This window comes from Benincasa hispida, chromosome 10 (assembly GCF_009727055.1).
Source record: "Benincasa hispida cultivar B227 chromosome 10, ASM972705v1, whole genome shotgun sequence".
Lineage (NCBI taxonomy): Eukaryota > Viridiplantae > Streptophyta > Magnoliopsida > Cucurbitales > Cucurbitaceae > Benincasa > Benincasa hispida.
The window spans coordinates 19,873,863-19,896,536 of record NC_052358.1 but is presented as its reverse complement, the minus strand read 5'-3'; the positions used below and the strand labels follow the sequence as shown (position 1 = coordinate 19,896,536).

The 22,674-nt window shown below is 28.2% G+C and overlaps 2 protein-coding genes across 2 annotated transcripts; both read right to left on the bottom strand.

Annotated features, from left to right (window-relative positions):
* Positions 1-739: 739 nt before the first annotated feature.
* LOC120089461 (transcription factor JUNGBRUNNEN 1-like) lies at positions 740-2,495 on the bottom strand. The gene is made up of 3 exons (XM_039046939.1): positions 2,250-2,495; positions 1,858-2,165; positions 740-1,204 (listed from the first exon to the last, which is right to left on the bottom strand). Exons 1-3 carry the CDS (start codon positions 2,458-2,460, stop codon positions 740-742), a joined length of 984 nt encoding a protein of 327 aa, XP_038902867.1. The 5' UTR covers positions 2,461-2,495.
* Positions 2,496-11,201: 8,706 nt separating this feature from the next.
* LOC120089245 (transcription factor JUNGBRUNNEN 1-like) lies at positions 11,202-13,192 on the bottom strand. The gene is made up of 3 exons (XM_039046668.1): positions 12,912-13,192; positions 12,321-12,622; positions 11,202-12,208 (listed from the first exon to the last, which is right to left on the bottom strand). Exons 1-3 carry the CDS (start codon positions 13,099-13,101, stop codon positions 11,750-11,752), a joined length of 951 nt encoding a protein of 316 aa, XP_038902596.1. The 5' UTR covers positions 13,102-13,192; the 3' UTR covers positions 11,202-11,749.
* Positions 13,193-22,674: the final 9,482 nt, after the last annotated feature.

Below are 22,674 nucleotides of genomic sequence, written 5' to 3'. Positions count from 1 at the left end.
AAGAATACCAACTCTGATGGTGGATTGCATCTGTAATGATAAGAGGTTTTCAATGGGCCATGTCAGTAATCAATCTTTCTTTTCACGGAAAGGTTAGTAAACCAAAAACACTATTTACTCTCAGTTTTGATCAGAATGGAAATACTCTCTGAAGCTTTGCTAATGGCAGCTTTAGCAAGAAAATGAAAACCACAAGCAAGGTCTATGATGAAGAAGATTAACTAGAGAAAGAGAGGAAGAAAGAAGGAAGGGACTCAAGTTTACGTGGTTCGATCAACTAATCTACATCCAAGGGAAGAGACACTCTTCATTTATCATTTTGTACAACAAGATTTACAAGATATGTTCTCTCTTTTTATTTCTCTCTCTTTTTTGTGAGTATGTAATAAAAATAAAAGACAAAATCTCCTTTTATACTTAAGGAAGATTCTATTACAAGAGAGTTTATTAAGAAAGGTGAAGTTGATTTCATTAATTTTATAATTACTAAATTGAATTATACTCATTTTGATCTCAAATTAGATAGTTTAAAATCTCACTGGAAGCATTTTTAAATACCAAGACAAGAGATGTATTCAATAAAAATGAAAGCTATACTAATGTTGTGATTGAAACTTGTAGTTTAACTTGAAATTTAGTATCAGTTTGATTCATTCTTACAAGTAAAAACAATGATTTCAGTGGATCAAATTGAATGTTTAGATTCAGATTTGCATATTATCAACACTAAATTGCCTTTTTAAAACTCATTCAATGAATCAAAATCACACTCCAAAATTGATTTGAGCTCTTCCCATTTTTCATAACCAAACAAATCAGTGGCATCCTCATCAAAATCCGAAAAGCTCGACGATGACGGTGATACATTTGCTGACGAATTATTATCGGCCGATGGTAGCAGATCAGTTGAGGTGCAAAAATTCGTCATGAATTGACCGCCATGAGACATTTGACTGTGATCGAAATTTCGAACGTCGTTCACATGATCAAAATTGGTAAACGAATTGTTCGAGGTAAAACTTATGTAGCTACTTTGTTGATTGTCATCTGAATATCTATCGAAATCGATATTTTTTGTTGCTCTAAAGTTCGTGTTTTCCACAGCTCGGCTTTTGGCCGACGGAACCTCCCTCCAGTTTGGTGCATTAATGGCCTTTTTAGTTGAGATGTTTCTTTTGAATATACGACACAAAGTCCAAATTTCCTGCACAAGAAGAAAAAAAATATAATTAAGTTTTGAGTTTGATTCATACCCTTGGTCAATTTTACAAGCTTATTAGTCAAATTTAATTTAAATTATAGTCCTTCCAACATATAATGTTTCTAATTAGCCCATGAAATTTTAATTGGATTTGGGAAAAAAATTCTAAACAAATCCCATCAAACTATATTGATTTTAAGCAAGTTCAAGCATTTAATGGCAAATTTAATTTTGGTAAAGTTCAACATTTTGATAGCAAGATGGCCTTTGAAAGAAGTTTAGATAATATAAAATTTCACTCTCTCTTTAGTTCAAAGAACATTATTTTTTGGATTTTTTTAAAAATAAAACTAAAAACACTGTTTATTTTTTGGTCAACCATTGTTATCTGTTTCTTTTGGTCAACCATTGTTATCTTGGACTTTAAAAATATTAGATATACACCTTAAAAATTTATGATATCTTGCTAATCTCCATATTTTTAATGTAGTATTCTTAGTATGTCTTTGTTCGAGATGACGTCTTTTTAAAATTTATTAACTTTTAGTCGATTTTTTTTTTAACTGAATATCCATTTGAGTTTTACCTTGATATCTAAAAGAAAGACTGGAAAAGAGAAAGAAAAAGAGTGAATTGGATATTGAATTTTTACTTACAGCTTCATGGAGGTTATTTGTGACAATATTCCTACGAAAGGGATCTGATGTAGAAGAAGGAAGACGAAATTCATTCATCATCCACTCAGTTTTAGTGCCTTTACCAGCAGATCCACGATAATAAACAAGAGTTTTCTTCAATCCAACAAGAACAGAACGATCATTAATATAAATTGGTTTATCAATTCCTGTTGCCTTCCAAAACCCACATCCTGTTACTCTATTTGGTCTCACACTGTTCTTGTACTTCCTCCCTCTTTTGCAAAAAAAGTACCATTCTTTTTCCCCCAAGGACCCATTACTCACATCTGCATTATTATTATTCACATTTTTAAAAAACAAACAAACGAAATCGTTATCAAACAAAGTTTAAATGGATAAGTTATACGTACGAGGAAGGTCCCAAGGGCTATATTTGTAGATGTCGATTTGTTTGATAAGTTCGATGGGGAGGGGTTTGTTGTGGACCTTACGTCGGAGGTAGAAGTTGACTAGCTCTTCGTCGGTTGGGTGGAAGCGGAATCCGGGAAGAGGGAATTGGGAGTCGTCGTTATCGTTGTCGACCGCGGCCATGTCGGAGATTTGTGAGGAATTAATGGTCATTATAGAGAAGAAATTGAGAGAAGTAGTTGGTTTGGAGAGGGTTTAGTGGAGTTGTGGGAGGAGATTTTTGGTTAATATATATATAGTGAGAGTTGAGGAAAGGGGAGAATATGTTTGAATATTTGAATTAGGTCAAAAGTCTTGGAGCTCTGACTGCTCTAGAGTGTGGGAGGAAGGGTATCGCTTGGGTTCTCCTTTAATAATGTGGAAGACTTAATTTTTTTTCTTCAAAGGGCAAAATGGTCCTGTTGATGGAAGGATTGAAGGACTTGTTCTTCACTGGTACACCATCTTGGACTTCACTCCTCCAAAAGGAATAAACATAGCAAATATATTTAAAAAAAAACTCATTTCGTTCGGTGGATAAAACATCGATTACTATTCTAAATGTCGATATAATTTAATTTTAAAATATTAAATTTGTACGACAATTGAATTAAGACACATCTTTTCAATCAAGATATAAAAAACTTTTCAAATCCTCCATCTTCATTATTCAATAAATCTTTATAACAAATCGAAGAAGATAATTATAATTTGAAAATTTTTAGACTGAAAAAAATATACACATGATGGTCTAGAGGATCAACGTTGTAGCTTTATAATTTTAACTTTATCGATGTTGTTATATATTAATCACAATTTCTATATCACGAAAAACCCACATATTAACATATGTAGAATAATTTTAGAAAATAGCTATTCCCAAGTGGATTCATAAAGATACTAATTACTATCTAGCAAAGAATAATTGATAGTTTAGTCTTGCATGCTTGCATTTAGAACTAAAATGAAATTATTCAAACATATTTTCTCTAAATTCTCATTTTAATATACGGTTGAAAATTGAAACATCACTATTTGAAGTAGTAATAATGAGGTTTTAACTCTTTTCATGTACTCAACACTGCCTATTTTAATTTACTATCATATTAGATTAGCACATACTTAGGTTAAACTTTAAGGTCACAGATTCTAATAAATTTAATTAATTTTCAATATATTTCTCAAGACTTTTTCTCACGCTTGAGATCACCATTTTTGAAGAGTTAATATTTAATTTGATTTCATTTCTTACAATCTTCTCCATCTGTTTTTTTTTTAATACTTAATTTTCATTGATGATCAGTAGTCATGTAAGACTCAATATATATCTGACTTCCTTTGTAAAAAAAATATATATTTAAATAAAATTAGATTGTAATTTGATCAACCGAATCAAGTTAAAAGAATGTTCAATTAGGCATACGCATGTATGTTTGAACTAGAGACCTTTTTAGTTTTGATGCAATTAATGATGCATAAATTTAATGTTTGAAAATTGTTACCAAGAAGCAGACCTTATTACTAAGGTTTTAATTTTTTTTTTTTTAATTTATACCATTTTCCAAATGGTCTAAAAAAAAGTTAGATAGCATTTTAGAGTTAATAATAAGTATATAGTAATATTTTTAAAAAATTGTAAATATAACAAAATCTTAGTGATAAACTCTTATTAATAATAGGTCTGTTACTACTAGATTTCTATTAATAATATGATCTATTACTAATAGATTTTGAGAGTTAGACTTAAATTTTGTTATATTTGTAAATTCTTTTATATTATGTTATATTTACTAATATTTTGAATTTGATTAGTATATTTATAACTGTTACTTATTTATTAATTATTTTGGTAGAAAATTTCAATGATTATCCATCCAACAATCAAGGTTTCATTTTCCTTGACTTGGAAAATCACACTTAAATGTGAAGAGGAAGTTGAATTTTTTGACTTTGAAAAGTTAAAATTTAACTCTTTCCTCCAACTTTTAGATTTTTAGTAAACCTATAAACAGTACTAAACCTCACACCACCAACCTTTGGTTTTTATTCATTAAAAAAATCAAACTAATCATTAAAATAAATTATTTCATAATTCCAACAATATAAAATAAACGTTTCTTTTTTTAAAAAAATAAAAATAAATAACAACTCTAGCTTTAGTACATTTCACTTCTAGACGAAAATATATGTTTTAACTATTAGATACAAATAAAATGATAGCAAATCAAATGAATATTTTTTTTTACCAAAAAAAATCGAATGAAAAATTTTAACACTCCTTCAAGTAAAGATATAGAAAATTATTTAACTTTGAGAGTAAAAACTAATTTACATCTTGCAAAGTCGAGGCCCTAAAGATAAAATTTGATTTTTGTCCTAACTTTACTGTCTTCAATGGATTTATTTGATAATAATATTGTTTTCTAAATTTGTTTTACTCATGACATATGCATAATGGTAAAATCATTTGATCAAGAAAAAAAAAAAATGCATCTTAAATCTGTCTATATTTTACCCGAATTAATAATATCTTTTTTCTTTAATTTTTTTCAGCAACATCTAGGGCCAAATTCTGAACACTTTCGATATTTTAGTCCAGGAAGATAAAATATTTTGACCAACTAAATTAGGTTCAAATATGTATAAAACTTTGAGGACGTTTGGTAATGATTTCGATCCTATTTGGTGATCATTTTATTTTTGAAAATTAAGCCTACATCATCAACATTTCTTACCATGATTTGCATATTTCTTAGGTACAATAGTTGGATTCTTAGCAGAATTCTAAAAACAAAAACAACCTTTTAAAAGTTATTTTTTTAGTTCTCAAAATTTGGTTTGGTTTTTTAAACCATTGATGAAAAGTAGATAACAAAAGAAGAAATTTGGAGGTGAAAGTAGTGGTTATAGACTTAATTTTTAAAAACAAAATGGTTACCAAACGAGGCTTTCATTTTTTGTTTTTGGTTTTTAAAAATTAAGGCTATTTCCTCCCCCATTTCTTACAATAATTTGCATTCTTCTTAAGTATAATGGTTGAATTCTTAGTCAAACTCTAAAAATAAAAACAAATTTTTAAGGTCCCGTTTGGTAATTAGTTGGTTTTTTTTTAAAAAAAATTAAACCTAATTTATCCACATTTATTACAATGATTTACATCTTTCTTAGGTACAATGGTTGAATTTTTAGCCAAATTTCAAAAACAAAAACAAAATTTTGAAAGCTACTTTTTTAGTTCTCAAAATTTGGCTTGATTTTTAATTTAAACCATTGGTGAAAAATAGATAACAAAAGAAGAAATTTGGAGGTGGATGTAGTGTGTCCATATGCTTAATTTTCAAAAACAAAAATAAAAAACAAAATAGTTATCAAACGGGACCTAAAAGTTACTATTTTTTAGTTTTCAAATTTTGGCTTGATTTTATGAACTATTGGTAAAAAATAGATAATAGAAGAAGAAATTTAGAGACAAAAGTAAAATCTATAAACTTAATTTTCTAAAATCAAAAAATTAAAAACGAAATAATTATCGGACCTAAATTTTACTGTTGGATAATTATCCTAATATCTAACTAACTATACCCTAAAATGCTTGCATGTTAATAATTATATTTAGCTTCTAGGGGTTGTAGTCAAATTATAAAGCAAACCAATAATTAAATTATGGCGACTAATTAAGATATGGTAAAAGTTCAAGAAAAACCATAAAAGATTTTCAGAATCTTTGTTGAGATTTTCTTTTTCTGTCTTTTGACGAACCTATAAGCTTGAAATACGAACAACATTTGAATTTTGAAGGAAAATAATAATAAATCAAATTAGAGATTTAATAATTTCCAATTAAAAATCTAATTTATTAGGAGTGGATAATCTACGATGAGATAAGCATTACATCATATGAATTCAACAACAATCAAAGGGGGAAGCACCTTTTATTTTTCCAAAAAAAAAGAGTAATTGAATTCGCATAAATGACACGAGAAAATTTCATTTTGCCAAGTCAAAGATAATCCAAACATATATTGACGAGACCACTTTTAAAGTTGTTTTGAATTTATATTATATGGTTTTAGTTATAATACTATAATTTTAAGTGACATGATAAGTTTTGACGATACCACACAATAACCTATCAAAGTCATAAGCCCCCAAATGTCATCAATTTTTTAATTTAATTAAGAATTGACCGGACCCAAGTGTTAATACAATTCTAAAAAACTTATTTGATAATTATATTAATAATTTGAGTTGCAACCCAATTCCAAAAGAATTTTTAATATAAATCATGCTTTTTTTTTTTTTTTTTCCGAAACATATATAATTCCCTGTCATTTGATCATATTAAAATGCAAATCTAGCTCAACACTTTATATTTAGTAGGTTGCAAAAACAAAGTCCTAAAATTTTAGTTCAAAATCAATAATATTATTACAAATATTATAAATAGGCGTTAAATATTCCTACTTAAAAATCCATTTCAAAATTCTACCCAATTTTTCATATTATCCAATTTTCATAATTTTAATTATTTTATTTAATTATTTATTTATTATATTATATTTTCTTTATATTCATGTTGTTGCTCCTAAATTTCACAATAAATATCATATTGTTATTTTATCTGGAGACATAACAGGGACTTGTGGATGAAAGAAAGCACTCCTTTTTTAGATATTATTTTCTTAAGGGCTAAATATATGTTTTTAGTAAATAATATTTAAGAGTTTTTTAAACAAGAATATTGATCTGTCGTATATTATCTTTTTAAAAGTTTTATGGATAAATTATTAGGAAGAAGTTTAGATTTGGTGGACCAGAGCAAGCCTAAGGTTTTGTTTGAGATTGCATTTACAGAGGTAAAAAGCAATTGTAATATAATCTTAACCGTTTACAGTGTCTTGTAAATCATGTTATTCGTTAATAATTTATTTAAAATCACTTCTCAAATTGCTCTTACGTTTAAAATCATCTCCATCTACTAGTTTTTAAATTTAGCTTCATTAAAAATTTGTCATCTCCTCTCTAACTAATCTTTTTTAAAATGTATAAATTTATTCTTCAGGAACTAATTTAGTATAGATCGAGTGATCTTGAGCCCTTTCAACTTTATGCTTTATAATATACATATATAAATTGATATATTATTAAGACTACTAGCTAGTTAAGTGGTAAATTTACTTTTTAACCTTTTCTAGATCTTGGTTTAAGCTCCACTCATTAAATTTATTTTTACTAAATTATATAAAATCTCCGTCAACAAAATTTCTAGATCCACCACTACTTCCATATCTTTTTCTCATGTCTATTACAAAATTAACATTGATTTAATTTTTTAGTAATAAAATTTTGTTTATCAAATAATTTAGGTGGTAATAAATTTTTTAATTTTAAGCATATAAATTTTTAAATTAATTATGTTTTAATTGATATAAAATATTAATATAAAGTAATTTAAATAATATGTTTACTTTAGTCATTATGGCTAAATCATAGTAATTCAGTAATAATTTATCAAATATCATAACATATATATTTTTTCAAATTTAAAATTTACCAAATATTATTTACTTCATGTCACAACTAATTTTTTTTTCAAAATATTACTGTCGACTAATTTTAAAGTTTCAACAATTCCAAATTAAGCCTAAAGCAATATTAGCTTCTCAAAGATGAGGTGGTCTACCATAAAAGTTTTCAATTAAATCAGTAATTGCCACAACACATCAAAATTAAAAAATTAAAAAGTAATTATTTAACTCAAAATTAATTTTAAATACATGAGGATGTAATTGAAACGTTTAAAAATTCGAAATTCTCCCTTTAAATTTCATTTTTCAAGAAATTTTTTTAAGATAAAATTTCAATCTAATGACTATTAACACACCTCAATTAACGACTATTAACACACCTCAATTAATTTCACGGGATTGTTTCTACTCAACTAAATTTTAATTAAAAAATAATAATAAAATGGATATTTTATATGGCACATCTCTCAAGTAATAAGTTAAAGTGGAGGGTGCCTCTAGTCAAATTATATAAAAACAAAAAGAAGCCTATGGCAGAGGGCATTAGAAAATCAGCCTGGTCTATCAAAATCAAATTTCAGACTTGCCTCTGGTCAATAATTCCTTGGTCATAAGTCAGGGTCAAAATATGAGGTGTGTTATATATATTCCAATATCCTAATTTTAGTAAACATAATAAAAAAAAATTATACCTAAAAAATGCAACCCAAAATAAATCTCACATAAATTCAAAAATTGAGAAAAAAAAAAGTCACTTTTCAATAATTAAAACAATTTCACCTCCAATGATTAAAAAAATATAATAACAAAGTCTTTTTCAGTACAGAAATAAAAAAGGTGCAACATTAAGACTTTCCAAGTAGTCACCCAACTTAGTATTATTTTCGTCCAAATACGTTTAGCTAAGGAGTTCTAATGAAATCTAACGTATTTAATGCTGGTATGATCGCACCTAATAATAAAGTTTTAAAGACAAAATATCATACTATTGCAATTGAATTTTTAAATCTAAAAATAGAAAGCATGTATAAGTTATAACTAATATTAATTACAAATTCAATATTGAAGAAGATTCATATGTTTTTTTTTCTTCTTTTTTTGAGGAACAAAATGTGTGATATTTAAGGTCTAAGGACAGGCAATTTGTAGAGTATGGAATGTATTATATGGATAATGACCCGATCCACAGTTTCAGGAATATGTGATAGATTAGATTATATGGATAATGACCCAACTCTTACAAATACAGATTTTAGAATACTATATTGTAATTGGACGGCAGGCTTAGATTGTTTTTTAAATCAAACCAACATTAGCCGAATTATGTCGGGAAAATGTTCAGATTCATGAAACATAGTCCAATAAATTAACGTTAATTTAATTTAGGAAAAAAAATAAATATAAAAATGTAATTGTTTGTTTTGTTTTGTTATCTGGTCTTAATTAATCAGTCTTTCAATCGTTTGAATGAAATCCAAAGATGTTAGAGAGTGTATATCAATTATCAATGAATGAACTTTGGACCTTAAGTTGTAAAAAATCTTCGACTACTATAAAAAACAAACAGAAAAATAATTGAAAAATTAAAAGAAAATAATAAAATAGAAAACACAAGAGTTTACGTGGAAAACTTCAACACCTCAGAAAATCACAACCCATATAAAGGAAATTCATTGTGTGAAAAATTGTTACAATCATACATAATAATTCTCTCATCGATCTCAGTTAAGACCACCCTTTCAAAGCTTTTGTACTACTTAATACCATTAATCCCACTGTTGGAATGTCTTAAATATGTTATTTGACACGACCAATTACAAGGTAGCTAAAACACTATTATTTACTTTTTGATGCTAGGATTTAGAGAAGTGTGTCATATTAAACTCTCTAACCGTAGAGATGCCTCTAATCTGTAATCCGAATGATTCTTTTTAACAATAAACTATTCTTCCTCTGCCCATGGACGTAATTAACATACTATTAACGAACCATGTAAATCTCTATGTCAATTCTCTATGATTTACACTTTTCTGCTTATCTTTATTTGTTGATTCCATAAGACCCATTCTAAACTTTTTTTAACAAGATACTAGAGGCAATGTGATCAGTAGGTACACCTGACATCTCAACTAGGTTGATGCATCCTTAGCACCTCATCATACCCAAGCACCCTCTTCTCGAGGACCAAATAGGTTGTAGTATGCTCCAATTCATCAAACGGTGAGAGTTGATCTCGCGACCTTATCCTTGGCCAAGGCCAAGCTCGAGCAAGTCAATTTGGTCTCGAGCACCCTCAACATCCTTAACAACCACTCTAAATGAGTGAATATACATAAGAAAATTTAACTAGACCTAGCATACACAAACTTAAATTATTTCTAATTCGGACAATTTGAAACTAAAGTAATAGACTCTTATAATTTTATTGTGTTTGAAGTCCATCATTTTCTCGAACCTTTTCGATGTGGGGATATTGTACTCATTATTGTGGAGTGTGTTTTGTAGTTTGGTTGAATGAGAAAGGGAACATCTTGAATTGTTTATACATTTTGCAAATGAAGACAACAACTAGAAGTCACAAGAAAAGGATTAGATTGAGTACTCTGAAATTAGAATATTTCAACTTTTGAATAAATATAACTTGTAATTGCACAATGATTAGGTACAAGGTTATAAATTAAGATATATATGAATAAAGGATGATGTGTTAAGTTTCCTTAAAGTCATTTTTAATTAAGAAAAGATCCCTTTTTATTTTCATTTCTTTGCAAGTCAATGTAGTTTTGTTATGAATGTGTGTTAATTCCTACTTCATTCGAGGCGAAATGCTTAAAAATATTTCCGACTATATATTCAAAGGTAGAGGTATGTGTTGGTATATTCTGAGACATCTCTATCAATTTTCAGCTTCGTAAAAACTAGGCAATTCAAGTCGGTTTATGGCTAAATCTAAATTAATTTTTTAATTATTCAAAAAATATATATTGAAGTCAGAAACCGAAAATTGAAAAATTTAGGTTTGTTTTCGAGGCAGAAAACCACACTGAATCAAGTTTTCACAACTAAAAAAGAAAAGAAAAAAAAATATCTTTTTGAAATTTCTTTGTTTCTAGAAATTAGCTAAAAAGTCAATCGTATATATAGAAAATATGAATTTTTTTATTAAAAAATTGTGAAAAAAGAACCATAATTTTCAAAAACCAAAAATAAAAAATAAAATGATTACTAAAATAAGATTTAAGTATTTTCATAATCATATAGCAGATCGGTTGGTCTCTCGGAACTAAACATATATTTTCAAGAATGGTAGGGTTTCTTATAGTTTTGGATTGTTTTCCATGTGTGTGTGGGGGCAATTGCTATTTATATTCTACGAATTTCCATTATAGAAATTTTCTTTGTTCTTCCCGTGGTTTTTGTTTTGTACGTAGAATCAAATCACTAACACAAAACAATAATCAGTTATGTTTAAGCTCTTCCAATTTGTCTGTCCCATCTATAATAATATTTTCAATTATTCATCAACATAACCCTTAATCCGCCCAATTGGTCGGCATCTCATCCTTAATCAACACATTAAAACCAATAATCAACTCATAAGCTCAATCTTAAAGAGAGACAATGCTCTTCAATAGACCAATTAAAAGAACAATAAAATGTAAAACATCTCATCCAAAACCTAATTAAATAACTAAAAACTCCAAATTGAGCAAAAAAAACACAACCAAAACTCAAAATTAATCCTGCCACGATGTAACTAACAATTTTATATCGTTGGATGCATATTTGAGAAAAAAAAATCTGTAAAAATACCTCCAAATTAAATTTGTATCTCGTAGTCATCAAGAGGTACATACAGATTTTCAAATTCACATCCAACGGCTTCGTATAGAGACAACTTTCCCGCTATGTGTTATTTACAAACAATATTAAAATCAAGGGTTATTAACAAAATTAGGATCAAAAGCAAACTCCACAATGGATCTAAGTTCTTCCCAATCATGGTCACTAGATCCAAAAAAATCAGTCCCATTCTCATCAAAATTCGAGAATCCCGATGAAGCTGGAGATTGGTTTACAGACAAGGATATTACTTCAGCTGCTTCACTATTCTTCTTCTTCTTCTTCATTGTAAACTCCTCCCATTGTTTTCTTTCATCACAAGTTAAAAATGGCTTCTTCTCTGATTCAAACCCATTATACGAATTCGAGCTAAAACTTATATAAGTTGCTCTTTCATCTAATCCGTCATAGGTTGATTGATCATGATCCACAATATTATTGCATGTTTTTGTGATCTTCGTCATTTCTCGGTTGCTTCCTGGAATTTCTTTCCAATTATATTTTCTGCACATAACATTTCGTTTGAATATCCGACATAACGTCCAAATCTCCTGTATTGATAAAAGAAATAAACGATTCATTATTTAACATACATGATGTATGTATATGTATTACTGTAACCTGTCGGTTTAAGCTTTTATACGGTTTTTATTTTTTGCTTACCGCTTCTTGATCGATTTTGGCGAAGTGGGAATTGGAACAAGGGATTGGAGGGAGGCGAAATTCATGCATCATCCATTCAGTTTTGACTCCTCTCCCTGCACTTCCCTTGTAAAAAACTAGGGTTTTCTTTAGGCCAATGCAATGATTTCCTTCCCCTTCTTGTGAATAAATTGGCTTGTCAATACCAGTTGCCTTCCAAAACCCTGCCCCTGTTACCCTATTAGGTCTCACACTGTTCTTGTACTTTCTTCCTCTTTTCACGAACACGTAGCATTCTTTCTCTCCCGTCGCCCCACCACCATCTGCAGATTTTCAATAACCACAATATATCAGCTTAAACTTTAATACAATATCATTTTATCTCAAAACCAATTAATAATGAGAGAAGTAACCTAATAATCAACACAAACAACAGTAGAAATCTCTCTCTGTTACTCACCAGCCTAGAAACTTCATTCCTAACAGGTGAGCAACGAGAGAAGTTTCTCTACCTACTCTCATTCAACAAGAAGTATTGTTACTTTTAGGGTCAAACGTGAGAGGAATGTTAAAAATGTTGATATAAAGCTCTAAATTTAGTCAATAACTTACATGGAAGATCCCAAGGGTTGTGTCGATAGATATCGATTTGTTTGATGAGTTCAAGAGTAACCGACTTCTTCTCGACCTTCCGACGAAGATAATAATCGACAAGCTCTTCGTCGGTGGGATGGAAGCGGAACCCAGGAAGTGGGAATTGGTAATCATCCATATCAAAGTCTTGAGGAGTAGTGGTAGCCATGATGATCAAGAAGAAGAAAATGGTATGAAAGAGTTGGTTGTTTGAGAGATGAATGTTATGGGGTTATTAATTATTTGTGAGTTGGGAAGAAGCAGAAGGTTGGGGGTTAGGTTTATATAGTGATAAAGATTCATTATAAATAAAGGGGAGAGAGTCAAGTCTTTGGCATTGACTGAGAGAGCAAAGGATGATAGATTAGATATATGTGAAGAAGAATCTCAAACAAGACTGGTTCTTTAAAGCTTACCATCTAAGACTATTTTAAATTAAGAAAAAAAGAATAAATAATAATATACACAGAATAATAGGGCCATAAATTTGTCATTATGCAATTGTTTGCATTTGCATGGTCTTTCATCTAACCATATCTTTCGTTTTGTATATGTGGATTATTATATATCACTTTTTTTTTTTAATTTTTTATAAAGAATATCCATGTATGTATATATTAATGTTTTATGTACTTTACAATTATTAACTCCTATGGTGAAAGAGATTAGTCCTGATTAATTCTAAATCATATGGTTAATTTTGTAGTAAAATATAATGTACAACAAGTTTTTTTTTCTTCCATATTTGAATGTGTAAAGGAAAATTTCTAAGATGATATGAACTTATGCACCGAAACATCTCAACGAAGATGATATAAAAATTGATACGATTTTTCAAATATATACTTTTTTAAAAGAAAAAGAAAAGCTATATTATATAAAAGAAAAAGAAATTACTATCCTTTTAACTTTTTATAAATGTTTCAAACTACGGTAAAATGTTACTATTTTTCTTATTTTTGAACGGGCAAAAGTAATCATACCACTTTGAAAAGAATATGAATATTTTTTTTTTTAGAAGTACATCAATAATTTTTTTTTTTTTAATTTGGCAGAAAAAATGTATGCTATCTAAGTTGATTTTTTTTTAATCTATATTTATGTTAATTTATAGAGGTATACAAAATATAATGTATTGGGCACACCTTGTTTTTTGAGATTTGACTGAGTTTGAATAGATCCCTTCTCCCATTCAACTCTCCAGGTCCATATTAGCTATTATTGATATCACAATGGGCTTTTGTGATGATAAGATATACACCTAAGTAATTAATTGCAGAATTATCACATGATATAAAATATTTACAAAAATGGCAAAAAGATAAAACTCATAAATTATTTTTTTTCTAAGTTCTTTTCTTGAAAAATACTTTATCAAGAAACTCATATATTAGCGATATATCTTATGATATGGATGTTGGAATGCATGGAATTAGTTTGTTGGTGCTTCGAACAACCAAGTACGCGATCTCGCTAGTGGTTGCTCCCGAAACCTATTCAGAATTGGTAGGACCCTAAGGTTTAGAGTAGTGCGCTATATAAACTTTCTAAAAAATATTCTCTCTAGTAATATTGTTCTCCCTCTGCCACATTAACGTAATTAACAAACCATTAGTGAACCTCGTATATTTGTGTGTCGATTCTTTTACGTTCTTTTTTATTCTTTAATTACTAATTTCGTAACAGATGTACTTTATATTTATTAAAAGTATATTAATGATAAAAATTAATATGCCAATAATATACTTTATATTAGATATGTTGGTAATACAATTAATCAAATAATACAAAAACAATATATTAGAGGAAATTTGTCATATTTACCAATTTGAGAATTAATTTCGTCAATCATCATACTTTTACCATAATATTATGTCAATGATTTTTTTAATTGATTGTTGCAATTAAAGTTTCTAATAATGATACAAGATTTAACCCATATTACTTTTTCCACTTTTTTTTTTTTTTTTTTTTTTTTTTTTTTTTAAAAAAAAAAAAAAAAAACTCATGTTACAAGCTTCTCCAGAAGGCAAATAGTTAGAATAATACTTGGTCAAGAAGTATTTCTTTTAGATGAAAACGAGACTTATTTATTTATTATACATTTATAAAGTATTATTTAAATACACATACAAATGAAAAAGGATCATTTAAAAATACAATGGGTTGTCCAAGATACTTTTCCCTACAATATAACACCAAAATGAACCTAATGAACAATAAATAAAGGACCTTTTGATAATGATTTCATTCCCATGTTCTTAATTTTTTATTTCTCATGACTTTAAATTTGTCTATTAATTGTCCTTTTTCCACTATCTCCCTCTATCAACCAAGCAGAATGAAGTTTTTAGTACAATAGTGAATCGAAAACTCCAACTATAAATCTGTTGATGGTTAATAAATATTTTATACCAATCGAATTAAACTCGCTTTAATTAATGATACTGAAATAATATAAATGTAAATTAGTAATTATTGCTTATTTCTTTCTATCTTTGAATTGCTTAAGTAACTTTCAAAAAAGGAAAAACAAAAAAAACTTCAATAAAGATGACATTAGAATTGTTGATGCCAAATTTTGAATAGGGAAAACGCACCTAACCTTCATGTGACGCTATTAGTGAATTTGTTTGAAAATGAGAATAATGTGAAATGCAAAAAAGAAAACTTGCACACCAGTATAGTGCTTATCACACATACTCCAATACTTCAGAGAGTGAAAGAATATGGAAGTTAGAGAATTTGAGAATAAACTCAAATTCTCATATGAAATTATAAGATATATTTATAAAGAAAGTTGACCTAGGGTTCTTCCCTAAAATTTTAAAGTCGCCTTAGGATAATTAGATAACCTATCGGGCCGAGGGCCGTACCAGATTTCATGTTTGGCTAAGGTCGGCCTCAGTCGAGCATCTTCCCTTTGGCCCAATGGGACTAAGGCGATGCTTTGAGTCGGGGTTTGTGTGGGGCATGTCCCTTTAACTATTTTGTTAGGGTCGACCCCGGCTGAGGTCGAGCATCTTCCCTTAGGCCAAAAATGGGTAGAATGCGATGCTTTGAACCAAAGCATGCTTGAAACATGCCACTTAGTTACTTTGCTAAGGTCAAGCCGAGCCCGAGCATGTCAATTTGGGCTTTGACCCAGTCTATCCCTCTTTTCTAGGTTCACTAAAAACCTTATTATTTTTCTTATTTTCTGCCAATTATACCTTTTGATCCAAAATCACCTATAGCAAGAATATCACTTAAAAAATCATTTTTTTAAAAAAATACCAGATACACATATATATGTACGTATATACATACATATAGAGCAAACGGGGTGGAGTTTTATGTGATATTTCGTAAGTAATTCGCAAGCCAATATAAAAGTTGAAAAATTAAAATTTGAACTTCATAAATGCAGGAAAAAAAAAAAAGAGAAAAAAAATAATATTGTATATCCTCTTAAAAGTAGCAAGTCTAGAGGTCCAAAATTTGAGCTAAGGAATCTGAGTAGACAATGAGCTTTTTCCATATTGAAATTAAGATACCAAATTGGGTTAAAAAAAAGTCAAATTAATAATGAAATTCTGACTTTTAAACCAATTTTTTCAATTCATTCATTGAAGATGAATATAAAAGATAGAAAAACTTTACTCAATTAGATCACATAATGTGAAACTTGGCAAGTATACATTTTATTCTTTGTAAAAGTCCTCACAAGAGACCACATACCAAATTTTGTGGTCATTAATTCTTCCTTACATAAACTGAAAATTAGGTTTTATCGAATAAATATATATACACTTCATGTCAAAAAATTATAAACATTGTATTAACATTTCCACTATTAAAGTAAAATTTTAGACATGTTTTTTTTTTTTTTTTTTTTCTTGAAATTGGAGATTGACTCCCCACAATCATTCTCACAATTATTATGGTAAAAAGAAACTTTTTTTAATATAAAATAAAATTACTAATTTAAACTGTCAAACCATTTAAATTTTAGCTATAAAAGCAAAAAAAATGGTTTGAAATTTCAAACCTCCTAATTTTCTAAGATAGAATTTTCTCCATCTCTAACCAACAAGAACTTAGTTCAGTCGATGAAATCGAATTCAAATCTTCTACCCCAATTTGTATTTTAAAAAACAAATTCTCGGTCTGATCTTAAGTATGTCAATTGTTTTTTCATGATATCATAAATAATTTTCCCAAAAAAGGAAAAAAAATGACTGGAGGATTTTTGTTGTCCGTTGATTTGGCTTTTTCTTGATTTTTTTTTTTCTGGGGTTGAAATTCAATAATAATTAAGAATCTCTATTGCTTGTGACAATAACCCTTTGAAAATTTCGATCCTTCTTATTTGTCAGCCAAAAGCTGATAATTTTGACTTTGAAAATTTGAGAATATTCTGATTCTTAATTTCTAGATTTTTCAATGAGTTGCTTTTCAGTTAATATTTGTACTTTAATTAATAGAAATTATTTGACACACAGACATCGGCTAACTCATGTGGGTTAATTTTACATTAATAAACAAACTGAGTTTAATTTATATCCTTAATATAATTGAAAAGATCAGTTCAAAAATCATCGTTAAGCTTAAATTTATTTATTTATTATTTTTTAATATATAATATAAATTTTATATTAGTTAAACTATGTTCTTGTATTATTGAAATTTAGATTAAGTATTCATCAAACGATAGACAATTCTCTAAATCTTAAACTTTCAATTTTAATATAATAAATTGGTTACCAAATGACCTTATTTAAATGAAATCAATAAATTAATTATCTAAACAAATTTATTCAATGTAAAACTAAAAGTCAAAACAAACATGGTTCGATTGTAATATAGTATATGTTAATCATTCTTTGTCAAAAAAAAAAAAAAAATGTTAACAATCAAGAAATTTGCCAGTTTAAATTTTCCACTCTTATTAGAAAATGGTATTGTCTATATTTTAATTTACTTAGACTCTATTTGAGATTGATATATTTAAAGTGGTTAACTTGAAATTTGAATCATTTTTAGTGTTCACTTAAAATCCAGCACTAATTTATTCTACATTTTTGCTTTTAAGTTTTAAATTTAATTGTTATGGTTGGTAAACTGAAACATAATTCTTTTTTTTGAAATGAATTTAAGAAAACAATCAATATTTCATATTTATCTTATCTATATTTGATATATTAAATTTAAAAATTGAACTTCAATCTAAATATGGTTCAAATGTTTTTGAGTAGTATATTTACAAATCATAAGATTAATTATAACTATCAACTAAATATTAGGTTAAATATAAATTATTATTAATTAACCTATGAACACATATTTTATGTTAAATTTTTTGTATAACTGTTATTCTATATATATTATACTTATTTTAGTTTAACAAAAATAAATTGGAATTTAATAATAGTAAATTAAGTTTGTAACCTGAAATACTATGTTTATCATTATTTTTTAATCTTTTTTAATATAACTCTAGCAATTGATCTTACATGAAATATTATGGGCTTCATTAAAATAATTATTGTCAAATATGCATTTATAAAATTCAATTGTTATTACTTAGGACCTATTTGAAATTGAAAATTGAAAATATAGAGTTATATTAAAAAAGATTAAAAAATGACAATTATTTTAAAGATTATAACCATCTCAAACTATCTCTATTTAGTTGGGTTAAAAGAAATTAACACAATATTATTGGGATAAATATGTGCATTTGGATATCTCAATTAAGTTGATATATCTTTAACATCCTCGTTACTAGATAAAATAATAGTGTAAAATTAAAAGAGGAGGACTATTCTTATGCTCAATAAAGAAGATATTACTTTAATCTTTAATGTCTCAAATCTAATCATGTCTCTTTCTACTTCTTATACAATGTCAAATTTGTTTTCATCCCAATAAAATAAAATAAAAATATTATTTTATATTTTAAGTTAATTATTGTTTTGAATATTGACTGTTTGGGTATGATTAATAATTATCCTTCTTTTTCTTTTTTGTCAAATCCATACAATTGTTGAGGTTTTCCTTTTCTTTAATGTACAATATAATTCAAACGTGATGTAGATCATTATAAAGCTTTTTAATCCTTCTTTTAAAACCATATAAAGAAATTTAATCATTAGAAGTTACTGAGGTTTGAACTATTGACATAAGTTCTACATGTATCTAACCTTGATTTAGATATGTATTAGTAAGAAATTAGGCTTATAGGCAAGGCTCAAGCTCATAGCTCCAGAAGTTTGTGCATGTCCCTNAAAAAAAAATCGAAGTTTCGAGTGTTGGGTCAACCTCGTCGAACTTGATCCATATCACCAAAAGGTAATTAACAAGCTGAGTTTAGACTGTACATAATCTGAAGCTATCAATATTGGAAATGTCCCAAATAGATTTCATGTGATAGATTCTATAAATAGTCTCATTTCTCTAATTCAATAGATTAGTAATATTATGATTCTTGTATTAATTAAGACTTTAGAGTGTATTCGATTCTAAACAAAAGGATAAAAAGGGAACAATATCATATTATTATACTTGTAAACCATTAAATTTAGAAACCAAACCAATAAAGAAATCAAAGTTAATTTGTCATAATGAACGTAGTTCAATTGATATAGTATTTGTACTATTGATCTCAAGTCAGAGGTTCGATTCCCCCAACTCTCACTTTATAGTTACAATATCTTTGGAGAAAAAAAAAAAAATCAAAGTTGATTCCTTCTTGGTCAAAAATACTTGAAGGAAAAAGAAACCTTTACAATCCAATAGCTTATGGACAAAAAACATGAAAAGAAAGTCAAAGTCATTTGGTCAAAAGTCGTGAAATTATGTCGTATTTCAGACCATCTAATTCAGGAAGAACAACGAATTTTATTTAGTTGGAGTAAGTAAAAAAAAAACTAAATAAATAAATAAAAAGAAGAAATATTGGATATGAAAATAAACATAAAGTGGCCGGCTTCTTTTAGCCCATTCTTTTCCTCCATTTTTTATGAAACTCTCTAAGATTTTATTATTATTATTATTATTATTTTAATTTTAAAAATAATTTTATAAAATTCTTTGCCGGCTTCAACATTATTACAGATTATGAAACCTTACACCCATCCTTTTCATTAAGCAGCTTTTAATCTTTCTTTGCAACTAAACATTACAATTAGAATTGGCTAAATATTGCACAAATACATGTAATAATATAATAATCACACACTAATCCAAAAAACAATACCACTTAATATTATCAAAGCTAAATTATATTCTACCGTTTTGTCTAAATTTATGACCTTTTCTTTAGTTTTCAGTTTAAAAAAGAAAGTTCTTACGTCTAGAATTAATGAGAAAAGTTTTCAAATTTGATTCCCTCAATACCAAGGTTTTGTTTTTGGTTCAAACCCTAATTAAAAAAATGTCAATATCTTTGGACCAAAAATTATGAAATAAAAAGAGCTTAATTTATTGGGTAAATATGTTTTGATCAATATGCTAGCTATGTCTTTTATTTATACATTTACCTTTATTCGTGGAAACGATCGTTTAAAAAATTTAGTGACTTAATTAAAATTTTTGTTGTTAAAAAATGTTTTCACTATAATGAAAACAGGTTTTTATGACTTCAAAAATTTGTTTTTAATTAAAAAAATGTAGCGTTGTTAATTAGGTTTTTTTTTTTAATTGCTGAACTAAACTTAAATGTTCTGCACTATGTTTAAAGTTGACTACCAAATTAATTATAGGTTAAAAAAATATGGTGGTGAAGTGTCTGACCTATAAGAAAAACTATATGAAGGCTAATACAATAATATTAATTAATAATTTTTTTAAATTAAGTTAATAATGTTTTAAGAAAAACGGAATATAATACGAGAATATGAGTCTATGCAAGGAGAAGTCAAATTTTCCATTGCCTTCTATATGTTCCACCTTTTGTGGGTATTGAATGTTGACATGGTATATGTCAAAATCTTTCCTAATAACTTTTCTTTATAGTTGTTTGGAACCTTCGAATTTGGGACAATGTTACGGGTAATCTTGGACCTGATAGAATAGACTGAAGATCAAGGAAAGATCGAAAATGTTAAGAAATCGATAATTAAAAAACACAAAAAAAGAACGTAGATATAGAGAAGATCGACACACAGATATATGTGGTTCAATAACAGTGTGTTAGCTATGTTCACGGGCAGAAGGAGAACAGTATTATTAGAGAGAATGCTTTCAAAAAATTACATCATAACGACGCCTCTAGGGTTAGAGAGTTTATATAGTGCACTACTCTAAATCCTAGGGTCATAATCGTAAATAATTACAAATAAATAAATATGCTGAATACGAATTCTGAATAAGTTTCAGGAGCGTTGCCCCCACTAGGGCGCGCCACCTCTGGACCGAAACCCCCGTACTTGGTTGTTCGAAGGGCCAACAAACAGATTCAAGACATTTCAACAAGAAAAATAAGTTCAAGATAAAATGAACTGGGCTCAAATAAGTTCTAAGTCAATTAAAATACATTTTAAAAAAAAAAAAAAAAAAAGTTAAACTATTTTGATAAAATCTAGTTAAAATACACTTCCAAAGTTATTTTAAGTGGTTGTCAAACATTTATTTATTTTTTTCAAAATTAAACACTTGAAAAGTTAATCCAAACACACCCTTAGTCATTAGGCTAATTACGATTTAATCATAACATGTCACTACAAGAAAAATGGGAACTCCTGACGCCATTTTAAGGCATCGGGAGAGACGATCTCTCCCGACGAAGTAAAGGACCGTCGGACGCTGTAAAGGTTAGTCGAGAGTTCTCCAGGAACTCCCGACGCATCCAAACCGGCGTCGAGAGTTCCCCGAGAACGCCCGACGCATTAAAGCGACATCGGAAGTTCCCGGAGAACTCCTGACGGTCTCCCGGACGGCATCGAGAGAGGGGTTTGGTTTAAACCAGACCCCTTATTTTTCGATGAATTATTCCTTGCAGTTCAAAAAACCCTAACCCCCTCGATTTTTTAGCTCGCTGCTACCCCATTTTCCTTCTTCCCTTCACGCCCTCGCCACTCCCCCCTGTCGCTGCCCCTCTTCGCATCGCCGTCCGCCGTCCGCCGCCGCCTTCCCCCTTCATTGCTTGCAAATTTGTTGTTTATTTTCAAGTTTTCATCAAGGTACGTGCACATCCATTTCATTTATTTTCTCTTATTTTGTATCTTAATTTAAACCATTGTTTTTAATTTCTAGCATGTTGGTAATGTTGTTAATGTTTAATTTTTAGTATGTTACTAATGTTAGTAATTAATGTTGCTAATGTTTAATTTCTAGCATGTTGGTAATCTAATATGAATTATGAATTATGGATGGTTGATGTTATTGTGGATTGAGTTTTTTTTTTCTTTTAATTCTTAAGTTTATGGATTACTTAATTTAGAAAAAAATATTGTACTTAACGCATTTAATATTTTAAAAAAGTTTAAAGAATCTACTAGACATAAAACTAAATTTTGTGTCTAATAGAAAATTGAACTTTAAATTTTGTGTCCAATAGGCTTGTAAATTTTAGAAGATGTTGAATAGATGAAAGGCATATATTAGACACAAAATTGAAAGCTTGGAGACGTACTAAATAAAACATTTGAAAGTTGTTAAGACAATATAAGCAGTCAAGGGACCTATGTGTTTATTTTGCCTTAAGAAATGAAAATTATGGAACTCAATGCTTAATAATACTTTGTACTTTGTCCTCTAA